Source organism: Plectropomus leopardus, chromosome 16 (assembly GCF_008729295.1).
Source record: "Plectropomus leopardus isolate mb chromosome 16, YSFRI_Pleo_2.0, whole genome shotgun sequence".
In the NCBI taxonomy this organism is placed as follows: domain Eukaryota; kingdom Metazoa; phylum Chordata; class Actinopteri; order Perciformes; family Serranidae; genus Plectropomus; species Plectropomus leopardus.
In genome coordinates, this window is record NC_056478.1 from 913,363 (window position 1) to 930,547 (window position 17,185).

At 40.6% G+C, this 17,185-nt stretch overlaps 2 protein-coding genes across 3 annotated transcripts; one reads left to right on the top strand and one right to left on the bottom strand.

The window, feature by feature from the left end:
* The first annotated feature begins 464 nt into the window (after nucleotides 1-464).
* Nucleotides 465-10,093, top strand: LOC121955410 (KH homology domain-containing protein 4-like). Of its 2 annotated transcripts, none has more exons than XR_006106631.1 (14): nucleotides 465-600; nucleotides 998-1,181; nucleotides 2,483-2,608; nucleotides 2,712-2,791; nucleotides 2,887-2,939; nucleotides 3,029-3,207; nucleotides 3,650-3,861; nucleotides 4,015-4,075; nucleotides 5,288-5,348; nucleotides 5,481-5,812; nucleotides 5,889-6,032; nucleotides 6,599-6,680; nucleotides 7,584-7,669; nucleotides 9,305-9,317. XR_006106631.1 is itself a non-coding variant. In XM_042503356.1 (14 exons), exons 1-14 carry the CDS (start codon nucleotides 572-574, stop codon nucleotides 9,535-9,537), a joined length of 1,890 nt encoding a protein of 629 aa, XP_042359290.1. In that variant the 5' UTR covers nucleotides 465-571; the 3' UTR covers nucleotides 9,538-10,093. The 2 variants fall into 2 exon arrangements, 1 of the variants encoding a protein (XP_042359290.1); XM_042503356.1 differs by having other exon boundaries at nucleotides 6,571-6,680; nucleotides 9,305-10,093.
* On the bottom strand, nucleotides 9,638-15,754 carry LOC121955411 (NADH dehydrogenase [ubiquinone] flavoprotein 1, mitochondrial-like). Its single transcript, XM_042503357.1, has 10 exons — nucleotides 15,529-15,754; nucleotides 14,621-14,703; nucleotides 14,364-14,534; nucleotides 14,078-14,261; nucleotides 13,807-13,996; nucleotides 11,860-12,072; nucleotides 11,599-11,765; nucleotides 11,417-11,498; nucleotides 10,718-10,863; nucleotides 9,638-10,589 (listed from the first exon to the last, which is right to left on the bottom strand). The coding sequence occupies exons 1-10, from the start codon at nucleotides 15,610-15,612 to the stop codon at nucleotides 10,494-10,496; spliced, it is 1,416 nt and encodes a 471-aa protein (XP_042359291.1). The 5' UTR covers nucleotides 15,613-15,754; the 3' UTR covers nucleotides 9,638-10,493.
* Between the last annotated feature and the right edge of the window lie 1,431 nt (nucleotides 15,755-17,185).

Genomic DNA, 17,185 nt, shown 5'->3' on the forward strand with positions numbered 1-17,185 from the left:
AAAACCTAAAAAAAAAACATGGCATCATGCAGTCAAACTAGCTAAAAGCTAGCTTGCATTTGAGTGGCACAACCAATAAAACCCGTGTGTCAAAAACGTCAGGAGTCTCAGCACAAATCAACATACAAACACAATCCTAACGTGCTTTAAAAGTTACACGAGACAAAACTTTGTGCATTGTTAAAGACATTTTAACTTTTCTCAGACTTACCTTGCCTGTCCTGAAGCACGTCCTGCAGCTAAAGACGTCTTCCTCCTCTGGAGACTTTGATGCCTCCTCCGGAGAAACTCGCCAAGGGTGGCACGGGAGTGATGAAAGGTGGGACAGGTGAGGCAGCAGCACCACACCTGAACCTTTCTGATGCCCATGATGAGAAATGTGTGCTGGTATGTGGCGCCGCCGTGTGGTTTTACCGCCAGGAAACAACATTAACCGGAGGCGGAAACAGAGACGGACGTACAGTAGCAGCAGAGGCTAGCAACCAGTACAGCCTACTGTGCCGAAGTCAAGGGAGGTTTTTCCACAATTATTTTAACACTGAGAGGAAATTTTCTGTTTGACAAGATATTGATGTCATTTTGTGGAACCCAAAACGGCGGGTGAGTGTGTGAAAATTGGCTGTTTTGCATCTTTATTGTGGTTTTTAAGCTAGAAGCCTTCTGTTAGCCGGCTAGCTAACTCCCGTTAGCTAGTTTATGCAATCATGGCGGAGTGTTATCGAGCTGCTCCGTGTTGTTATTACATGTAATAAGCTAACAGTATAAGATATTTAAAAAAAAACTGTGGCCTAACATTGTGTGGACGTTACACGAATTATCACAACATACTAAAATCATATGATAAAAACGTAAAAGTCCCAGCATTACTTCTTGCTCAATACCTAAAACACCAACAATAAGTGTTAATGCCAATAAAACCAAAAGTTTACTTCAGTTCTCCTTTATTGCACTTATTCGTGATATATTTATCTTTTATGTTTTTTTTCGGTTGTCCCAGCCGCCGCAGTAAATGGGACCAGCCCGGCCCGGGCAATGGCTCCGGTGGGATGGGGGAGGCTGAGGCTGCACCCACCGGGGCTCTGGATGCTGCAGCTGCCGTGGCTGCGAAGATCAATGCTATGTTGGTCGCTAAAGGCAAACTCAAACCCTCGCAGATAGGCACCCCGGGACCTCCTGACAAGGTAATAAGGAGCGTATTAAATGCATGGTTAGTCTCTAATGAAGTCATCGTTTTGAACTCCATTAGCTCTGATGCAGGACCATCATAGTATTTTAGTAGAGGCGGGCAATATGTCGATATATACTGTACTGTGATCCATTTAACATCTCAGGATGTATTATGTCTGTGTTGTAAAACAATCTTGATCCAGATTGCCACACCTTCTCGATCTTTGTATTGAAATCAATACAATAAAAATCCACATGATGTAACACATTTGATCATTTTCTGATATGTGACATTAGTGCAATTGTTGAAACCTGTATGTTTCAACAGTATCATTAAAGCATAAGGCACAGTTTTACATTTTACAAACTTGACACACTCAGCACATTATCCATATTATAATTTAAATATTCACATAGTAATGTTAATAGCCGATTACCGTATTTATTACATTTATATTTTACACTTACATACGCAGCATATTTACATACTTTATTATAAATATTTACATACTGTGTTAATTGTTTACTTTGACTGTATTACTATTTTCTGTTTTTCATATTCCTGCTTGCTATAATTCTGTTTGCTGGCATCAGAGCAACTGTAACAAACAACAGTTTCTCCCTGGGATCAATAAAGTGGTTCTGATTCTGAACTGCTTAGTTAGCAAATGCCAAATGCTGGTAAAATATACAAGTAGCTGCTAGATTTTCTACACTCACCAGCCAAAAACAAAAAGGTAATCTGTTGAGTGGCAGGTGGAGTTTGAAATGCACCAGCCACAGTGGCAGGTGAACAAAAATGTTATTTTCCAGCAACACTTCAAGCATTTCTGATAACAGCCTGGGAGAAATTTGACTGCATCATTTATTGTGATTAAAAAGTATTTCTCCACAGTAATGCTGATAGTAAGGATGGTGCAGTATCTCCCACTCTCTTAAGATTAAATATTTACAAGAGTCAGCACTATTTTGTTGCACACAAAGCTATTTGTTGCAGGTTCTTTGTGTCTATAAGCACAAATAATATGCAGGACAAAATGCAAAAGGTGTACTTCTGTCACATATTACAGTAAATTTACCACAAGCTTTGACATTTTCACATGTATGTCCCTTCTCTGTGCACCTTGGTAGTAGGTGAAGTTGTGCCAGAAACCCTAACCCTGCTTCAATGAGTTTTTTTCATGTTTCTTTAACAGAATCACCATTTATATTATGAAAAATTAAACCGTGTTTATCACATTGGTTTTAGTTTAGTCTCTTGCCCCAGTTTAGTAACATTGGCCTCACTCATCTCTCGACTCCCCTCCTCTCTCAGGTTGTAGGTGTGAAGCCTCCAGTGTCAACAAAGGCAAAGGATGACCTGGTTGTAGCCGAGGTGGAGATCAATGACGTCCCGATCACCTGTCGGAATCTGCTGACACGTGGACAAACGCAAGATGAGGTCAGTTGCAATACAGACAATCATACCTCATAAAATAAAGGTTATCAAAAGCTTCGTGGAGGACTCACTGACGTGCACTCTGCCTTGTTTGGTTTGTCTGCAGATCAGTAAAGTGAGCGGTGCTGCGGTTTCAACCAGAGGCCGCTACATGACGGCAGAGGAGAAGGGCAAAGCGTTACCAGGGTGACCTCTCTCGCCTCTGATTTCAGATACTGATCATAAGTCATTGCTGCTTTTATTAGTTTAAATTAAACAATTATTCTGCTCTTTGCACACAGGGATCGGCCTCTATATCTGCACGTCCAAGGACAATCTAGAGAGCTCGTCGACAGTCAGTATCTTTTATTCTAAGTAAGTCATGATTGTATTTCTTTATATATTTTGTGATTAGACTGATGGTTTCTTTCCCTCCTTCTCCAGGGGCAGTTAATAGAATCAAGGAGATCATAACTAACGGTGTGGTGAAGGCTGCGACTGCCTCATCAACTTCTTCACCCTTCACCCCGAGTGGAGCTTCAGTCACAGTTTACCAACAGCACAACCCCCCTCCTCCCTCTCTGCCCCCCATCACACACCACAAACCACATTTTCAGTCCGGGGTAGGACTCTTTACTTTCCTCTTTTACGTCTCATGAAATATGATACTAACATGTAGTGTTTTCACAATACTGAAATTTTAAACTTAAAATACCTTGAAAAGTTAAGAAATTTGATACCATTTCAAGTACCATTTGGAAACTTTGAGATTGAGGACATGCAAGTTTGTATAAAAAGATAAATATAACAAGGCTGTAACATGAAAATGGCAACTTTTTTTGGTTAGTGGCAGAGAACAACACAAAGACTGTAGGGAACATTAATATTAAGAAAGAGTGAGTGCAGTTAGTACAGGTTCATAGATACTGCGGAAAATGAATAATGAAATTGTTTCTCATGATCAGAATCAATATGCATTGATTAACTGAACACGAATACCATTAAAAGCTTATTTTACACTTTGTGCGGATGTTTGTATTAACTTCTTTGTCTGTCTCCTCTCAGATGCATTATGTTCAAGATAAAATCTTTGTGGGACTAGAGCACGCTATCCCGGGGTTTGTGGTCAAAGAGCGGGTCGAGGGCCCCGGCTGTTCGTACCTGCAGCACATTCAGGCGGAGACGGGGGCCAAAGTCTTCCTGCGAGGAAAAGGGTCAGGCTGTTTAGAGCCCGCCTCTGGGCGAGAGGCCTTTGAACCCATGTACATCTACATCAGGTGGGTGCTGTCCTGTAAATTAAGAAAGATTAAGATGTTATGATGCATCTCAGACATGTTTCCTGCTTGTGCAAAAATATAACCTAGCCACAGAGTTTTCTTCTGCAGCGTTGTGTGCTCAGTAAAACTAAATGTAGTCTGTTTTATCTGCAGTCATCCTAAACCAGAAGGACTTGCAGCGGCAAAAACCTTGTGTGAAAACCTGCTACAGACAGTGAGTAATTTCCTGTTATTGTTAAATTTCTTTTTATTTCCATTTTTATTACAATTGATATTCATTAAAAGATTATGAAACTCTAAACTACATGCGTTTTTGGAGGTCTAGCTGTCAAAACACCTGCACAGATTGAAGCAAACTCAGGGATGTACATCAACTTTGGTACAATATATCCTTAGCCAAAAATGGTCTATCATTTATTATCAATAATATCACTACCAGACACGTCTGAAATTTGAAACCATGCAACTCTCTCAAACACATTGCTAACTGACTCTGGCAAACAAAGCTAAAAGTGAGTATCAAAAATAAGCGGAAAAAAATGCACTTCCTTGTGGTCAGAATGGCATCAGTGGTGTGAGCTTTTACAGATGTGCCACTGAGATAAAAAATATCAGCACACATTAAATAAAAAAACTGTATGTATTCTCTACACTACAAATTTAGACCACGTTTGACTGAAATTATCTTCATACAGCTTCCTTAATAAAAATACACCAAAAAGGTAGAAACTGAAAAGTATTTGCTTCCACAAGGATGAATGCTCTTAAATAATTTGTATTGAAATTGGAACTAATCTGTACCAAAATATCAATACTGCTGATACTTGGCATTTTGCCAAATATCTGTGTTTTATTTTAATGATAGTCGATTAAATTAATTAATTAAAAAGTGCAAAGAAAGTGTCAGCATGGGAGGAACTTTTACGTCATAAAACCTCAGGGAGCAATTTTAAATAATTATTTTTTTATTTTAATTTTCACTTGACTTTACAAAAAAAAGTTGCCAGGAACTTGCTGTATATGACGTTGAAAGTCTCAGTTTTTATTAAACAGTGGCTAAAGGCATTGAAATAAAGTTTTGTGTTGGAGGTTGTCATATTACACATTGTAAATATTGACAGAAAGACTTTCATTTTTATTGTAAATGCATATCGGTTCCAAATATCGGGTATCAGTCTTATAAACTAGTAAGAATTTGTATCAGCCCTGAAAAACCACTATCGGTCGACCCCTTTTGCAACCCCTACTTATTAGCTCTAATTATTATATAGCAGGTTTATACAACATTCTCTCCCATAACGCAGTGACATGTTACACTTTTGTTTTTACTGTTGTCTTAATATGATTAATGTGCAATTGTACATTTTCTTATTTTAGTTTCTTAAAGTACAAACAAGCCTTGCTCACAGTGTTTCTTTTTGTCCAGGTCCACGCAGAGTATTCTCGCTTCCTCAATCAAATGAGCTCTATGATGCCAACACAACAAGGTACCGTACAGCCGCCTGTCCCTCTGTGGTTCAGATTCATCGCTTGATTTGGCAAAACACAGCTGTTTGAATAGAGATGTATTTGAAGTCATTGGAAAAGCCTGACCTGATCCCTTTGTCTCCCTCCTCCAGGCTTTGCACAGCCCCCAATGGTGAACGGGATGCCTCCGCAGCCTTCTTACTACCCTCCTGCAGGATACCAGCCAGGCTACGCCATGCCTGTACCACCACCTCAGCCACAACCCGTCTCTCTACCTTACACTGTCCCACCTCCTATACACCCAGCAGCACCTACAGGAGTGCCTCCTCAGTATTCTCTCCCCCCTGTCCCTGTCCCTGTCCCTACTCCTGTCCCTGCTCCTGCTCCTACCCACACCCTCGCTCCAGCTCCAGCTCCGGTGCCAGCCCCAGCACCGGCTCCTGCCCCTGTTCCTGCTCCTGCTTCGGGCACTATGCCACCACAGGTAGGACCGAGCCATCAAAACCACACTCTTAAAGAATGCAAAGTACTTACTCAAAATATGTTTTCCTTCTCTGCAGACTCTTCCCCCTGTACCTTTTCCTCCATCAGCTTCAGCGCCGCCCAAAGCGCCACTTCCTGCTGCTCCAGCCAACCCGCCGCAGAAGAGACGCTTCACGGAGGAGGTCCCAGACGAGAGGAACAGCGGTCTGCTTGGATACCAGGTGATAAACAGCTCTTCCACATTTCCAACGCCTCATAAGTCTGCTGGCTTTTATTTTTTTAACCCTTGTGACCCGCTTGTTTATTTTTGCCTTTTTTTTTTGTTCGTCTACGCTTTTACCCGAGTGCACTGTGTGTGTCACTTAGTTTCATCAGCCAGTCATATTCAGTCCTTGTCATTATCTGCTCTGTTACTTCACTGTCTGTGATTTATCCACCATTTCATCCTTCCTCTCTTCAAATGCTCAGCGTACATTGGTTTAGATGGCATGGCGTGCTGTTTCCTGTTGTTCACTTGCCTGTGTCTTTCTTCTGGTAATAAGGAGTTTGAGTAAAAGGTATTATTAATACTGATAAGCTTTAAGCATCTTTCATAGTGTCTGGGAAAAAGTTAAGAGTAATCAGACTTGTGGTAAGCTATTCACAAATACAGATTTTTTTATTGTTCTACTTATTATTTTATTAGCCATATTAGCATGTCAGGACAGGGTTTAGTAGAGGATGTCTGCTAATCGCGCCTGTGTGTTTTTCTGCTCATAGCATGGACCCATTCATATGACTAATTTAGGTGCAGGCTTCCCCGTGGGCAACCCAGAGAGTACAGGACCCCCACCACAGAGTTCCTCCGGCCCACCGAGTGAGAGGGACAGGTAATCCAGAGTTGTATTATTAAAGACTGAATATCTTTATTGTCATTGTACATTTTATTAAAGGGGACCTGTTTTGCTCATTTTCAGGATCATATTTGTATTTTTGGGTTTTGGACTGTCGCTAACTCTGGTTGATGCTGTATTTACCATGAGTTTTTCAAAGCATAGTTGTCAAACATGGCTTTTAAAAATAATTGAAATGTAGAACGGCACTGCTAACGCTCAGTAATTTCACTGCAGTTTATCACAAAACTGATAACCTTTTCATTTCTTATCTAAAATTCTCCATTTTGGCACTTTTCTCTTAAAGCCCCCCCTCTTGAAAAAGCCCAGTTAGCTCTGCCTGGTCACTTTTTACTGGTCTTCCGCATCTTTCAGCGGGAAAAAAACTGTAATGAAGTTTAGCAGCACTTTTTTCACCATAAAAATCGCCTGTAAAATCTTAGTAACACAGCTGAACACAGTCAGCAGGAATACGATCCAAAATTGGGAGAAATTACCAACATCAGGGACCAAGATCACGTGTTTCCCGAGAGTATAGCGGCACTTTTGCCTGTTAAAAATTTCAACAGGAATATGATCAGTAATCGGGAGAAAAAACAATATGGGAAAAAGCTACAGGTTTCCATGACGTTTGCATTTAGGTACTGATTGATTGTAATGTAACGCACCTGTAGCAAATGACCATATCCATAAATCTGTCAAGAGCTGAGCTCAACTTGTCACGAAAGTAGAAATATTCATACCTCATTACTTGAGACTTTGGCCACGTTAACTATGAACCTCCATCGCTGTAACTGGTGGAAAAGCAAAAGCATAAATAGGTCCCCTTTAATGAAACGTTAATCGTGTGTGAAGGCCAGCAGGCGTCGTTAACTCACCATTTCTCTTTGTGTTCTCCAGTCGGCAGCTAATGCCTCCGCCTCTGCTGCCTGTGAATGGAGTGAGACCCAAGATGGAGGAGAGAAGGGCACCGCAAGGCCCCGTGGGTAAGGGCATTATCCTGTGGACTGACAAATCCCTGCCCAAATCCAAATCCACAGTTCCTGACTGTGGACTGCACTCTTTATAAGCTCAGCCTGGATCTGTTCACAGCCTTAATGCAGAGCTGCAGCAAGTAAATGTAAATCCTCTCCCGGGCCACTAGACTGTGTCTGAATTTGTATTTACTTTAGTGACATAAAGCCAGAGCAGATGTATCGAGACACAAAGTTGGCCCAAAATGCTTGTATGTCTTTGGATTTGAATAATGAAGTTTTCATGGCAGATTAGACCAGCAGTGGACTGTAACTAAGTACATTTACTCAAGCGCTGTGCTTTAGAACAAATTTGAGGTACTCATACTTTACTTGAATATTTTCTGTTCATGCCACTTTATACTTTTACTCCACTACATTTCAGAGGGAAATATTGTACTTTCTACTTCATTACATTTATCTGACAGCTTTTGTTACTTTACAAATTAAGATTTTCACCTAAAAACCTAAAAAGGCTTCATTAAATATGTTGTTTTACCAAACAGTTTATACAAGAACATCTGAATGAGAAGATGATTTATCAATTATCTAATTGTCAGAAAATTCATTGGCAACTATTTTTTCCAAACATTTAAGTAATTTTCTTTTCTTTTTTTTCAATTTTGAGCTTTGAATTTGCTTTTGTTTTTCTGTGTTTTTTCCCCCTATTTTTTGTAAATAATTTAGAGTTGGGTTTCTTTTTTTTTTATAATTTAAGGGTGTGGAGATGTATTTTTTTCTCAACTTTTAAAAAATAATTTTCAGTTTTTTGGGTGTTTCTTTTTAATTCTCTACATTAGGTGCTTTTAATTTTTAGTATTTTAAGTATTTCTTTTCTTCTTTTGATTATACTTACTTCTGCTTAAGTGCCATTTTACTGTTACAAGTAAAAGTGCAGGACTTTAACAGAGTATTTTCACAGTGTGGTATTAGTACGTCTACTAAAGTAAAGAAACGGAATACTTCTTCCACCACTGCATTAGGCGAATACTGACCTGAATTGGGCCGTATGCTCACTGTGATTCTTGCAGGATTCTGCTGCTGTGACTAGAAAACACCACATAGTGAGGCGGAGCTATGACTCGTCTTTTTTTGTGCATGGCTCAGTCCTTTTGTAAAGATAAATCGAGTCGACCTTACCGTCCCGTTCTGATGACATCATCAGTCTGGGGTTGTCTGCAGTTGGTCTGCTTTCCTCGCTAACGAGAATCTCTCCTGTTTTTGTGTTTTTCTCTTTTTCTCTGTGTTTTTCTTCTCTTCCATGTATCTCTGGGGTGATGCTGGATTCTGATTGGGGGTGGGGCACGACTCGTCCTGTGACGCTGTCCTGCCGCTCGATCGGACGGCCCTAACACTGTCGCTCCCCACCAACCAATGGGGGCTTTCGAATGGCTGCCCCCCCCTCCTCTACTCTGCTGACAAACTATGATTTAAATCTATTAACTATTTGTTTCTCCCAAAATGTGTTTGGAATAATCAACCTGTCCTGTTTGAAACATGTTGCCGCTGTTGTTTGGTTTTGTTTTTTTTCTCTCCTTGTATTTCTCTCCCTTTCTCCCAAAATGTGCGTGCTCTCCCTCTCTTCCACCTCCCCTCTTCCTTTTTCAGATCCCCCAGTGAAGAGATTGAAAACAGGTTTGGTGGCGTACGCCGGCGACTCCTCTGACGAAGAGGAAGACCACTCAACCTCAAAAGCCTCTGGGACAGGTAACCCTGGAGCTGCACCCCCCACCTCCACCTCCTCAGGCTGGACACCGGGCTATCGCTGCCCGCCTCCGCCACCCCCTCGCCCTAAAACGCAGCCACAGCAGCAGTCTATGCCTTTTTGGATGGCACCCTAAAAACAGGAAAAAAATCCCTCAGTGCTTTGTGCCGAGTCTTACGGGATGTTCACCCAAACTGAGCCTGTCTTTTCCATCACCCTTCATCACACCGATGACTCTTAACAGCTACATGTTGGTTGCAGCGTTATTTTAGTACTTGGGTCCAAACGGACGTGCTAATGTTTTGGAAAAGTGTTTCTTTTGGTGCGCACATTATAGTTTGAAGATTTGCAGGACTGAAACTCCAAACTATTTTGTGGATGTATAGCTGGTCAGATTTCTGCCTCCAGTGTTATTTTGGAATGATTTTACGCCAGGTGAATATAAAATAATATCACAAGGCAATGATGTTGCACGTCACTGACCACTTTTCTTTCTTTTTTTTTTTTATCCCAAAGTACAGCTTTTTGTACTTTGTCACCTCCTTTCCTTTCCTTTCTCCCTGTCCAAGTCACTGACTCCGTTCTTTCCTATTCTGGTCTTTTTGTACAGATTATGTCGGACTAATATGTAGTAAACCTATTGAATTTATTTCATGCTTTTATGAAATAAATAAACTTAATTTATTGCCGTGTTTGAGCTTGTGATTTTTCATGACGTGTATTTTCCTCATTAGTCTGTTCTGCCACATTTAATCAGAAAGCAAGTCCATCACATCTGCCAATTAGCTGTCCACAGTTCTGCCTGCCAAAATAAATTCACTGCTTCAACTTGCTGCAGAATTTATAGTACAAAAATAGACCACCCATCCTCACACGAAAACCCTGGAAAAACATGTCGCCCGTGAAGGATTTGCAATGATGATAACTTTAAAACTTGGAGGAAATTTCATTTTAAGGAGAAGAACATGCAATTTTCTTTATCAGTACAGAATTACCATTATTTTAAAATCTATGTTAAAAATATTATAGACAATGTTGTATAGTATAATGTGATGTTACTTAGTTACTGTTAAAATGGACCTCTGCACAGTTTCACATCATCTCAATCCCGGTCTCTCTTGGAGGGTTTTTCTTGTTATACTGAGCGATGCGGCTCTCCATGACGGGACGGAAGTGGCGGATCAGTCCCTGCAGATAACAGTGAGAGGGATAGAGGGTGAAATGTACCTGCTAAAATATAAATTAGTGCTTGTTTGAACTTCAGTCAGTGTTTCATTAGCAGCTTCCTGTGTTGGCAGGGTCGAGAAAACACTCACCTGCACAGGCCAGGCGGCTCCGTCTCCCAGAGCACAGATGGTGTGTCCCTCTATCTGCTTGCTCAGCTCCCAGATCATGTCGATCTCTGAAGCTGCCGCTTCTCCTTTAACAAACCTCCACATGATCTTATCCATCCAGTCGACTCCTGAGGGAGGAGACAAAGAAAACGGGATGATTAATATAAAAGTACTCAAAAAGAGATCAGAGCAACCTAAACTTTGAACAATGTTTCGACCAAACACAGGTCTTCCTCTGACAAATATCCACATGAAGAGAATTCATCAGTACTTTACTCTTTACTCTTTAGGTTTTAGGGTTATGTTTAAGTTTTGTTTTTTGCACAATTGTCAGTGTGTAATTAGCTGAATCAGTCGATTGACAAAAAATGATTGCCAACAATATTGATAAACATTTAAGCCTTCTCTTTTAAATAACTGAGTTTTGGAGGTAGTTTTGGTTTTACTTACTTTACTTACTGTTTTCTTCTATTTATTTTTATTTTTAATTTTTTTTTAATTAAAAAAATCATTTGAATTAATCATCTTTTTTTTTTCAATGTTCCTAATAATTCTGAACTTTGACGTTTTTTTTTAGGTTTCCTTTTTCTAAAAGAAATTTGAGTTATTTGGTTGTTTTTTTTTTTTTTTTTAAAATAGTAACGTTGAATATCGTGTTAAATACAGTGTGCGGTTTCTTACCCTCCCTGCATGGGGTGCACTGGCCGCAGCTCTCATGTTTGTAGAACTCAACCAGACGAGCGATGGCTCGGATCACATCAGTCTAAAGTAAAAGTACAATTCTCAGATTATCATTCCAAAGTAAAATCACTGAAGGTGCTGTGTATTTTTTTTATTAGTACATTATTCACAAATCTGTTTACCGATTTATCCATGACTATGATGGCAGCGGTTCCCAGTGCCGTCTCTGCACGGACCAGGTCGTCAAAATCCATCAAGACATCATCACACACGTGCCGAGGGATGATGGGAGTGGAGGACCCCCCTGGGATTATTCCTAATAGATTGTCCCAGCCGCCCCTCACTCCCCCTGCACCAATCACACAAGAGGAGAGAGGAAGTCATGTCAGCATCTCGTACAGTAAACCAACATCAACACAGAGGGGAGCTGTACACACACACACCTGCGTGTCTCTCTATTAGCTCCCTCAGAGGAATAGACATCTCTTCCTCCACCGTACACGGCGTGTTCACGTGACCGGAGATGTTGAACAGCTTTGTCCCAGAGTTCCTCTCCCTCCCAAAGCTGGCGAACCAAGCTCCACCTCGACGACAGATCGCTGGTGCCACAGCAACCGTCTCCACGTTGGAAACTGTCGTCGGGCATCCAAACACCCCTGAAAGGAGAGAGATGATGTAGTGAATAATAACTTAAGGGCTGTGATTACCATATAGCTTTCTTTAGCTGTTTCCTAAACCACAATTAACTCCAGCAGGAAACTAGTGATGGGCAAAAATGGACAAATTAATCTTTTTGAACAACTCGTTTGTCTCTGATATGTAGGCCTACTAGGTCAGCCTGTCAAACGTCCAAGTTCTCATGAAACTCCGACTCTTCCCTCTCACTATAATCGCAGGGAACACCTCATACTGCCTGATTTGGCGAGTGGAAAAGGAAGCAATTATGTCAGACTCGAGGTAAAACCTCTCAGCCAGACTGTATATAATGCAGGGGTCGACCGATATTGGTTTTTCAGGGCCGATACCAATACCAATTATACATAGTTAATGAGAACGATAACCAAAATGCATTTACAATAAAAAAAAAAAATTTTTCTGTCAATATAAAACACAAAACTTTCTTCAAATGTCTTTAGCAAATATTGAATCAAAACTGAAACGTTCAACATCATACAGAGAAAGTTTCCAACTTTTTTTTCCTGAATTAAGTCAAATGAAAATTGAAATAAAAAATAAATAAATAAAGATGGCTCCTTGAGGTTTTACAAAGTAAAAGTTCCACTCCGGCCGAACTGCCTCCTCCCAGTTTGGCGCTTCACTAACTTTAAAGGGGATAAATTCATTCAATCGTGGGGCCCCTCTAGACTTTCCAAATATTATCAGACCAAATGGATCAATCCCGATGGTGAAGCTTATCATGATATGGAGGTTGTGGCGCTCAAATATCCAACATGTAGCTGTATCCACTAATTTACAGACATCTCATTTGCCATGCAAGTCAATGGAAAAAAGTTTTTTTGGGCTCAATGGGACGGCACAATTCCACTGTTCAGCCACTATGAAAATTGACTTCAAAGCCCCGCCCACTTCCTGTGGGCCTGACAAATACAAGGCTGTTCAAAAGAGGCTGGGACACGCTCCTTGACCTCATGGGAGCTTTGGGTTATGACACATGCACAATGTAACTGGAACTGCGATGTCAGGTGCTGTTTGGGTGCACTATTTTCAGCTTTCTGAGGTGAGATTGGCCTGACAAAACTTTGGGTACACTCAAATTGATGGTGGCCGATATATATACACAGAGCATTTACATATAGAAAGTTGCAAGCCTTTGTTTATGGTTTCTATCACATATTTTTAATTCTATGATAGTGTACGAGCTATTTAGCCTTCTGGAAAGTGCAGACCAGATTTCACTTTGCATGTATTGTACCCCAATAATGACTTTTTTATTTTATTTTAATTTCTTTTTATCTTTATTTTTTATTTCTTTTACCTTTTTAATTTATGTTTTATTTATTTTATTTTATTTGTGGTTCTATTGTTTTTGTTCTGTTGTTGTTGTTAAATGTTGTTGTTTATTTCTTTGTTTCATTTTATACTGACACATTGCATTATTTGTCCTCTTGATTTAATTTTATCCAAACTCTTCCCTACTTTCGTCTTTGCTTGTGTTCAGTAGGACTGATTGGCTTTCTATTGTTGTATTGCAGTCTATGTATTGTTTTTTAAAGCACTTTGTAAGCTCTGCTTTTAAAAGGTGCTATATAAATAAAGTTATTGTTGCTTAATTTTAAATAACTAACCCAATAATCTGACATAATTTAAGGCTGTTATTTCTCCTCTGGACAGTAAACATAATGTGGGAGGCTGTGAAGCTTTGACCTTACCGATGTCTGCAGGGAACGGTGGTTTGAGCCTGGGTTTCCCCTGTTTGCCCTCAAGAGACTCGATGAGGGCCGTCTCCTCACCGCAGATGTAGGCTCCAGCGCCCCGCATCACAAACACGTCAAAGTCAAACCCAGAGCCACAGGCGTTCTTCCCTATCAGCCCTGCTTTGTACGCCTCAATGATAGCCACCTGTTTGAAGAGCAGACACAAACACTTAGATGAATCACACAGCATCGATAGATTGATGATCCCATCCTTGCCTCTGTGTACCTGCAGATTTGACGACTCGTTGTAAAACTCTCCTCTGATGTAGATGTATGCAGCTCGAGCGCCCATGGCTCTCCCAGCGATCAGGCAGCCTTCTATTAGTTTATGCGGGTCGTGACGCATTATTTCACGGTCTTTACACGTCCCTGGCTCCCCTTCATCAGCATTCACCACCAGGTACTTTGGCCTGAAGACACGGGAAATAAGAAGAAAACACTCATTCACTAATCTACCTCCGGAGTCTCATTACGGGTGTGGACAGTGACGCTTAAGTGTCTCCTGTTCCTACCTGCCATCGCTGGGTTTATTCATGAAGCTCCACTTCATGCCGGTGGGGAAGCCCGCTCCTCCTCTGCCTCTGAGCCCGGAGATTTTCACCTCATTTAGGATCCAGTCTGCTCCCTTCAGTATGATCTCCTTAGTCTTGTACCAGTCTCCTCGTTTGAGTGATCCCTTGAGTCTGATAGACAAAAGTGAGAGAGACATACAAGTGAGATTCAGGTCATTGCAGACTGGGAGAAATGGTTTTGCCTTTTAGGTTTTTACCTCCAGTCATGGCGGCCATATAAGTTGGTGAATATCCGGTCTTCATCATTCAGAGGGCCAAATTTGGTCTTTTTTGGTTTCACCTGGTGACAGAGAGAATGAGGAATGAAACGAAGTAGATGTGTTTAATGCCTTAAGTGGATGATCATGTAAAAGGCCTCACATATATTTTGTTTCGCATTCCAATACATGCACATTTTTATTCCGAGTTTGAAAATGTGCATCTTTAATTAACATGTGAATTAGTACAGGCTATTTCTGTGAATTGTTTAAATTTGGAGAATTAAAAACGCATTCTTTTAAAAATAAACTGTTACAATTTCAACATTGCAAAAAAATTTAAAAACACTTTGTGACAACATCACAGTTACCAAACATACCTAGTAAAACAAAATTCTGAAAAATCAAATTAATTTAATTAATTGTGGGACTCACATTTGGTAATACGCCAACACTTTACAGTACGTGAAATGTGGAAATAACTGGTATATTCTGCAACTTCATAAAAATATTATATAATATTTAAGTCCAGCAAACATTTAAATACATTATCATCAGATATACCTCTTTTATAATCTGTGATCATATATAACAATATGTTACAAAAAAGAATTATCAAAAATAATTATGCCCCAAAACAAATGAATCCAAAATTGCTAATTAAAAATAGTTTTGTAGTTCTGCTGGATAATCTACTTATGTGACCCAAAAACTCGTACTGGAACTACTTGTTCCAAACACTTGCATGGCTGTCTGAAAGTAGGATTGTAGGCCAGTGTGCTGAGTTTCACAGTATATTGCAGCATGTATATTACAGTCTGTGTGTTGCAGCATGTATACTGTAGTGTTTGTGTTTGTTTGTTTGTTTGTTTGTTTGTGTGTGTGTGTGTGTGTGCGTGCAGGCCTACCTGCGGCTGTGCTGCAGTGCTGTAGGTCAGACGTGGAGCGACCTGCCGCGCCACCGCGCTCCACAGCATCCGGTGAGGCAGCATCCTGCACGAGACAAAGACCTTCTCCAACTCTCTTCAAACTGTTTGACGGCTCAAAGTTTGTCCTCCCAGAGCTTCTGTTTGACTTCTCATTCAAGCAAATCGATTTCTGAAACCTCCGCTGTCACAGGAGCCGCAGAGAGGGGCCTGCTGGTTCAGCTAATTAAACTAAGAGGATTAACCGACTACGTCACATCCTTTCCCAGCTGCCTCTGCGGCGCCCTACAGGTGCCTGATCTTTCCAGGTGCGTGCGCGTGCACACGCGAACTGACAGTTAATTGAGTATCAGGGTTAAAAACGGATCGATAATGTCTATAAACAGCCATTGAGTGAAGGCACAGGTGTTGCTGATAACATTAAGGATGGATCTTTTGCACTCAGGTGTCCCAGTAAACCATGTCAGTGTGACAGTAAGTCAGCATATGCAGTACTGACATCCTGAAACTGAATCAATTAATTTAAACGTAGCCAGTTATTTTGTTAATTGACTCACCTGTGCTTTTCTACTGTGGTGTGTAAAAATGTATGCCAAGAAAAAGACCTTTTCACTCAAGCCCTTTCTACACATATACAGATATATATTTTTCTCTTTTGGCGTTTCGTTTAAACACAAACAGCTTTGTGTCACCAAAATTTCAATTAAAAAAAAAAAGCCCTCCAAAGCCTCATTCCCACTGCAAAAAAAGGGAACACCTGGCATTTTAATGCAATCACAATGTGTTTGACACTGAGGTCAAACAACTCTGCAGTAGGCAAAGGTTTTTATCAGTTCTGGCCCCAATCGGCTTTGATGGGAACATAATACCAAGGTAAATGAAGTAATTCCGGTTTCTTAACTGACATGCAATGATGTGCAATCACTAATTAGGCTATCATCCGTCTCCTCCTAAACACAAAAAGCTGATGGGTAGGCAGACTCCTGTGCTCCAGTGGTGTATTCACTTGCAGTGGGAATGAAACCAATCACCTACATTTAGCAGGTTTACCCGTGTTTGCAAAACCCACATGCACACGCTAATTTTGGTGGGAAAGGAGTAAAAGATTCACATTTATCAAAACTTTGGCTGTGCTTTATCTGTGTGTGGCATCATTTCAATTTGCGCAGTCCAATAGTTACTTAAATGAGCATACTCTAAAAACAACAACAATGGCAGGCTACCACTTTTTCTAAGATTTGGTTAGCACTTCCTGGTCTAATGACTAAGTAAAGTTAATCGCTGCGCCAAAGAGGTATCCCAAGAGGCTGAAAAATGAAGTGCAGAGGACTGGAGTTTCTTGAATGGCAACTTGCGGCCGGCTCAAAAAGCAAGTCTTTCTCTATGAGACTCAGATTCAGCCGTTTGCTCATTCACAGCTCCACTGTCTTGTCCAAATATAACCTCTTTTGGCTCCAGAAAAACTAATGATGACAGCCAAAATGCTGAACGCCAAGCTTCAAAACGGGAGTTCACACACCCATGGGTGACGTCACAGTGGCTTCATCTATTTTTTATACACTCGATGACTTCACCACTTCATGGACTAACAGAGGCATCTACTACACCCAATGTTTTCGCTTCATCTCTGGTTTTATAT

What these genes read in the sequence shown, in the direction of transcription:
- LOC121955410 (XM_042503356.1), top strand. Translation starts at nt 572, where the DNA reads ATGTCATTTTGTGGAACCCAAAACGGCGG. An exon ending in TGTGGAACCCAAAACGGCGG is followed by an intron (nt 601 to 997) that starts GTGAGTGTGTGA and finishes CGGTTGTCCCAG; the next exon opens with CCGCCGCAGTAAATGGGACC. An exon ending in GCGGTCTGCTTGGATACCAG is followed by an intron (nt 6,033 to 6,570) that starts GTGATAAACAGC and finishes TTCTGCTCATAG; the next exon opens with CATGGACCCATTCATATGAC.
- LOC121955411 (XM_042503357.1), bottom strand. Translation starts at nt 15,612, where the DNA reads ATGCTGCCTCACCGGATGCTGTGGAGCGCGGTGGCGCGGCAGGTCGCT. An exon ending in GCACTGCAGCACAGCCGCAG is followed by an intron (nt 14,704 to 15,528) that starts GTAGGCCTGCAC and finishes CTCTGTCACCAG; the next exon opens with GTGAAACCAAAAAAGACCAA. An exon ending in TATGGCCGCCATGACTGGAG is followed by an intron (nt 14,535 to 14,620) that starts GTAAAAACCTAA and finishes TTTGTCTATCAG; the next exon opens with ACTCAAGGGATCACTCAAAC.